The following is a 7,317-nucleotide window of genomic DNA, read 5'->3' on the forward strand; positions in this document are numbered from 1 at the left end:
AATTTAATTAACTGTACAGGGAAGTTCTGATTTGCATACATGTTAAACAAACATTTCATTTTATATTAAGCTATTGGAACTTGAGGTTTTATTATTTAATTCTATGCTCTTGTCAAATAAAATAAAATAAAATCTTATCGTGTTCCTGTCAACAAAATATAAATCATTTCCTCTCGAATTAAATGAGAGGTGCAAGTGGTATTCAGAGAAATAATTTGATTAAAAAACATACAAATGGAGAACTTAAGAATTTGTAAAACTATTTATGTGTTTCATTGAAGGGTGACTAATGAATAAGATGGATCTTATTTCACTATCATTGTAAGCAAATCTAGAAACTCCTCTAAGATGATTAAACCAATCAGTCTATTTTCCTAAATTAATTCGATTCCCTGTGCCTTTCAACTTGATTAAAGAAAATAGACATTGTTATGTAATTTAATCAATGGTTTATTTGGTCCTAAGATAGATTACACGTAAGAATTCGTAGTTGCACAAGTACTATACTATATTTGCACGACTCAAATTAAAGTTACTCTTTCACAACTAATTAATAACCATGTTAAAGCCTCGCCGCTTACATAATTCTTGCCAAAAAAGAAGAAGCTAAATTTAAACAGAAATGTTGAAATAGGGAAACTGAAGCCACGCGGTTTTGTGAAGGAGAAAAAAGGATTACCGAAGCGTAGTTTATACGTCTGTTATAAAAAGTTGTTTGACTAAATATGAAATTTAAAAATAAAAAAAGAATTTTCAGTAAAACAAATTGTTAATATTTATATGACCGTAAATCTTATTAAAAAGAGAAGAGTATAATGTAAATTGATAAAGAAACAGTTGACTTTTGCGAGCAAATGAGTAAATGCTCATTGCTGTCCGGTTTTGACTCTTTTCGGAAATACACCTATTTTACCATCACTTCATCTTTGGTCAGCTTAAAGACTCCTCTTCTCTCTCTTCAACAAATTGTGTATATATACACACAAGGACCCCCACTCCATTAAACAACTTTGCTCTACTCTTTAACAAAATTTTCTACAAAGAGAGAAAAGCAATACATAAAAACGAAAGCTACATCTTTTTTCTTCCATTGATTAAGTCACAAAAAGAAAAAGATCTTTTTGTTCCTTGAGATCGATTGATCGATCGAGTAGCTAGAATGGGAAGGCCACCTTGCTGTGATAAAATTGGGGTGAAAAAAGGACCATGGACACCAGAAGAAGATATCATCTTGGTTTCATACATTCAACAACATGGTCCTGGTAACTGGAGAGCTGTTCCCAGTAATACTGGTAATTATTAATTAAAACTTTTTTCCTTCCTGGAGAAGTTTGTAGAGTCATTAAATGTGTCCGCACCGCTCTGAAAAATTAATTACATCCACAAGATCAAACCATTTCATCTATCTGTTTTACTCACAGCCGTTCATCTTTCTACAGGTTTGCTTAGATGCAGCAAAAGCTGTCGGCTCAGATGGACTAATTATCTCCGGCCCGGAATCAAACGTGGAAACTTCACTGAGCACGAAGAGAAAATGATTATCCACCTCCAAGCTCTTCTCGGCAACAGGTACCATGCAAAATTTCAATTGTTTTTTATTAGATCCGATTTTTATATGTTGATAATCCCGATAAAGTATTAGGGTTAGATCTCGTGTTCTTTTTAAAAAGGGGAAATCGCACTTGATAAAAATTCAGATAGCCAATTAGTTGAGATAGTGACTTGTTTTATTTGGTCTCTAACACTGTTTTTCAATAAAAAATTTTGTGTAGATGGGCAGCGATTGCTTCATATCTCCCTCAAAGAACGGATAATGATATTAAAAACTACTGGAATACTCATCTGAGGAAAAAGCTGAAGAAGCTTCAAGGGAATGATGAGAATAGTACTCAAGATGGAACAACCTCATCATCATCTCAATCAAATTTCTCAAAGGGACAGTGGGAGAGGAGGCTTCAAACAGATATCCACATGGCTAGAAAAGCCCTTTGTGAGGCTCTGTCACTTGACAAATCCGATTCCCCGGGTAATCCAATTAGCCCAATTGCTGCTCCACAACCCGTTACAGGATCCAGCTCCTATGCATCCAGCGCAGAAAACATTTCTAGGTTGCTTCAAAATTGGATGAAAAGTTCCCCCAAATCATCTGAATTAAGTCGATCAAATTCTGAGACAACACAAAGCTCGTTGAATAACCCATCAATCGGGTCGGGTTCAGGTTCGAGTCCTAGTGAAGGTACCATAAGTGCTGCGACACCAGAGGGTTTTGACTCGCTTTTTAGCGAGGACAATGCTTTCACACCTGAAAATACTACGAGTTTTCGGGTTGAAAGCAAGCCGAATTTTCCAAATCTTGATGTGAAAAATGGATTTTTGTTTCAAGAGGAGAGCAAGCCAAGTTTGGAGGAGGAGTTACAAGTCCCGTTAACTTTGCTAGAGAAGTGGCTATTTGATGATGCTATTAATGCACCAGCACAAGAAGAGTTCATGGCAATGGATTTGGGTGAATCTGCTGACTTTTTTTTGAAGAAACATTTACTAGTAAATGACAGTTCTAGTAAATATTTCTTCAGAACAACATAGCAGTTCAAATTTGGGGTTTTCTTTAATCTGTTTTTTATGTTTGTTACTTGTTAATTAGAGCTTTGTACTTTAGTTTAATAGGTTCTACTTAGTAGCTAGCCTGAGCAAAAATTCTATTACTTGCAACAGCAAAGAAAAGTGTATATTACAAGTAATCTTAAATATGCATATGTAGTGAATAGCACCAGTTGTAATAATGTTTAATTACCAGCCTCTCTAGATTCTATAAGAGCTTCAACTGTTACTACTATGTGCTCGAATATTTTATTGAGTATTTTATAGAAAAGAAAATTAGATGAAATTTGACTTGAGAAGTTCCTGATAACACGAGTTCCAACATCGTAATCAAGGAGTTTGACTTTTTTACACTGATACATACAAGAAATTAATTTTACACTATCACTATAATTGAGTTACTTGATTTATGGAACAAGTAATTTATTTTGTTTTTTAAGTTGCACTAATTTATGATCGCTATAAGTAATTGACTTTTTAGTGATCTAATGATATAAATTTCTTTACGCAATATATTACTCCGTATAGTAAACTTATAATCATGAATTGTACGGGGTTGTTTGGTGTGAAGGATAACACCAAATAATTTTGGTAATAAATTATAGTGACATTTAAGTTGATGTTTGGTTGACAAGTTTGAAATAACTTATCTCGAAATTAATAAATAGTACCGTGATAAGCTATCCTCTTCTTGGATGGTATACTAAACTGAGATAACTTATTCCTGGATAAAATAGGTAAATGACAAATATATCTTTAAATATTTTTTATACCTACTTTTCACATTCATATATGTTTACATTATTTTTAATACCATATATAACAATAGTCACTCTTTATTTTTGTGATAATTCTTCATATTTTTTCTATTAAAAAATTACATTGTATAATATAATTTTTATTTATAAATTTATTTGACTAATTCTTATTTATTTATATTTTGATTTCTCATAAATCCTTTTTTTACTTTATCAAACTTAAAATGAAAATTCTATTTTTAAATTAAATAAGAAGAAAGTTATATTTTTAAATACATACGGACATCATAGAAATGCACTCATAAAAATATTTAGGGTAAAGAAGATGAAGTTTTATTTTAAGAATAAATATTGAATAACTAAATCTTGCAAAGAAAATATAAAAAACTAAATTAAGTGAAAGTTATTTTGTACAAACAACCTATTCTTAAAATTTATGCAATGCATATTATTTTGAGTACAACAAATCAAATACTAAATAAGAAATAATTTCAGTATAACTTATCCATCATAACTAATCTGAACATAAGTAATCTCAACATAACTTATCTCATTATAACTAATCTATCATAATTTGTATTCGAACCAAACGACCCCTACTAGTATTGTAGTTACTAGAAAAACCAACATTGTCAAGTGCACTAGTTGACAAGAAACCACAAACCGCGATCATTACTCGGTGCACACAAAATAAACTTTACTTTAGTATAATAGCCCACAAATTACACAGTCATACAACAAGCTTAGCTTGATCAGAAAATATATACGCAAAAAACTTCACCATTTGAAGATCACATGCTCAACTTACTTGGTCATCCGTGGGTAAAAAGCTAAAAGCCTAAAAGTGCACCAAGTATAGCGCACACTTGTTTCATTTTTAAAAAAATATAATTTTTTTTAAGTCGTGGCTATTAACTGTTGCCTGCAACTATTTAATTTAAGGTACCTTGAATCTAAATGGATGACGAAAGTGATACCCGAGCTCCATGCTATGGCCATAACGAGGCGAGCTTATTAAGCGACTGCACCGAGGAACTAGGTATTATTTTTGACTTTTTCTGTTTTTGAGATGGAGTGAATGGTGAGAGATGTCAATGTTAATATAAAATTTAAAGTTTATGAATTTCTATAAAAATTTCAAGTTAACGTATAATAATTGAATTCATAATCAAATGTTATATAGATTTATTGTGTATCTTAATATGAATATAGAATTTGAACAAAAGCTACTGAATTCACAAATCTCATAAGTTCAAGAATATATCCGCCTCCTCGGAGATATATGAATGTATTTTGGCGAGCTTAGAGCCCTACAAGTAATATGTTACCCTATAGGTAGGGGTGTTCACAGTTTTGGTTAAAATCAAAACCAAATCGAAAATTTAACCAAACCGAATAAAAAAACCGACATTTGGTTTGGTTTGGTTTGGTTTGGTTTTAAATTTGAATAACCGATAATATTTGGTTTGGTTATGGTTATAGGAAAAAATAACCGAATAAATAACCGAATCAAACCGATAATTATATACATAAAATTTATAATTATTTATATGTATAATATTAGTTTTTCATAAATAATTAAAGATATTTTATACCTTTTAATTATTAATTTAATATTAATCTACTTATTTTTAAGGCCCAACAATCCAAGCCCAACTCTCAAGCCCAATTCTAAATCCTAAATTCCTAATAAGCACTAAGTACTTAAGCAGCAGGCAGCAACATAAGGTAAAAGTTAAAACTTTAAAATCCTAGTATCTATTTTTCTTTTACATTTCTGTTCCTCTCACGTTGGTTTCTCACAAAGTCACAAACCCACAGTCATAGACTAACAGTGAAGGCTCAAAAGCAACCTCAACTTCTCAACTCCAAGTACAAGATTATCAAATTTTGAGAAGGTTTATAAGAAGTTTTTCAAATTTTAAATTGATTTTAAGTTGTTTTCTTTTTTGTTTAGAATGTTTAAGTTGTTTCCTTTTCTGTTTCAAATCTCTGTGGGCCGTGAGGAAAAAAGAGCTTCGTAAGAATTTGAAGAATGTAGAGAGAGAATATTTGAATTGTCTCGGCTAGTCATAAACCGAATAACCGAACCAAACCGAACCAAACCGACAATAACCAAACCCGTAGTTATTATTTTACTTGGTTTGGTTATGGTTTTAGACATTTAATAACCGATTAAATTGGTTTGGTTATGGTTTTAATCAATAACCGACCCAAACCGAACCATGAACACGCCTACCTATAGGCTATAGCTATTTAAAAATAGTACACTACTTTTGTTACTGATCATTGTTTGCTTTTTCACCCAACTTATTTAATTCTTGAGAGAAAGTCTTGACGTACTAATTGATTCAATTAGGTTCTAGAAACAAGAAAGGATGAATGGCGCGTTATGTCCTTACCCATTTAAGACCTCGCTCTACAGGATTTTCGTTTCTAGGAAGCTTCCTTCATGAATATTGAACAGTACTATGAAATGTAGTGAATACGAATTTATTGAAAATAATTTTTCTATCTCACGGGTTCACACAAAGTAGAGCTAATTATGATTGACATCTCACTTTTTTCAAACTTCACTTGTGAAATCACATTGAATATGTTATTATCATTGTTGTTGACTCTAATAGAGAATTATACAAATCAATGTAAGTTTATCTTAGTGCCCGATGATTTGAAAATGTACCTACCAATTGCAAATCGAATAATCTAACATTTTGAGCCAGTCTTATTTAAACACTTTTAGCTTAATTTTTAGATAAGAGGTGTATTCAAAATTTAAATTTTATGGGGTTGGATTCGAAATTCTACCATATTCTATCTAATTTATTGAATTCGAAAATGCAGTATTATGACAAATTTGTAGCTCCTTAATTTTTCTAATCATATCAAAATATAGAAAAAGGCCTGCATGAAATATCTTATTGGGGCTTTTATTTGGGTGCAATCTGAAAAAATGGTTTTAATTTTAGGTTGATTCGGAGAAAGCATTGATTAATTTAATGTCATACATTGATCATTCTTAAATACACTACATAAGATCTTCTAATCGTCAATTTTCTTTACATCTCCTTTTTAAGTATTGGTCAAACTGATTATAGTGACTAACATGATTGCGTGTAAGAGAGGATGATCACTACTTTATAGTAGTAGTAGCTAGTAACAAGTTTATAACCATAATTAACATATGCCTAATTAAGAAGTTAAAAAGGTTGAAAATCTGACACTGCTTGGATTAAGCAAACATGGCAACTGTGGTGGTTTGACCTCCTTTCAATTTTAAAATTTGGCATTGGGAAAACGCAATTAGTATTAAATGCAAAGTATATGGAGGATCCAGTTGACTTGCTATAAGTTACTCACTCAGGACTACTATTTTACTTATCACTTTTTTTTTTGGTTTAATTACACGCTACTTAAGGAACTATGTGTAATTATTATACATTTATCTTTATTTGTACTCCCTCCATCCATCTTTACCTGTTTCGTTATTGACTTTGTACAATTCTTAAAAAACTATAAATAGAAAGATAATTTTATCTTTGAATATAATAATTACAATGTCTTAAAAAATGTAATACGAAAATGACTACTAATTAATGATAAGGGTAAATTAGGAACTAAGTGTAAATTATCTCTTGATTTCATAAATTGGACAAGTATTTTTGAATATTTATTTTTAGTATAGAGGACTAATAAAAATGGACAGAGAGAGTGCAATATACTAAAATAGTTATCCAACTTTATTTGATCAGTTTAGAAAATTAAGAAATAGTTTACCATTTTGTGTCTATTTTAACCTTGCTATTAAATACTAGTACTATTTATTTTTTAATAGTTACATGACTTATAATTAATAGGGGTCTATATTAAAATTTCTCCTCTATTTATTGTTTCTTAAGGAATGTATCAAGTCAAACATGGACAAATAAAGATGGACGGATGGAGTATCTTTGCTCATTGT

At 30.9% G+C, this 7,317-nt stretch overlaps 1 protein-coding gene across 1 annotated transcript; it reads left to right on the forward strand.

Moving 5' to 3' along the window:
• Window positions 1-919: 919 nt before the first annotated feature.
• On the forward strand, window positions 920-2,796 carry LOC129896307 (myb-related protein 306-like). The gene is made up of 3 exons (XM_055972166.1): window positions 920-1,292; window positions 1,440-1,569; window positions 1,773-2,796. The coding sequence occupies exons 1-3, from the start codon at window positions 1,160-1,162 to the stop codon at window positions 2,581-2,583; spliced, it is 1,074 nt and encodes a 357-aa protein (XP_055828141.1). The 5' UTR covers window positions 920-1,159; the 3' UTR covers window positions 2,584-2,796.
• Window positions 2,797-7,317: the final 4,521 nt, after the last annotated feature.

This window comes from Solanum dulcamara, chromosome 7 (assembly GCF_947179165.1).
Source record: "Solanum dulcamara chromosome 7, daSolDulc1.2, whole genome shotgun sequence".
Classification (NCBI taxonomy): domain Eukaryota; kingdom Viridiplantae; phylum Streptophyta; class Magnoliopsida; order Solanales; family Solanaceae; genus Solanum; species Solanum dulcamara.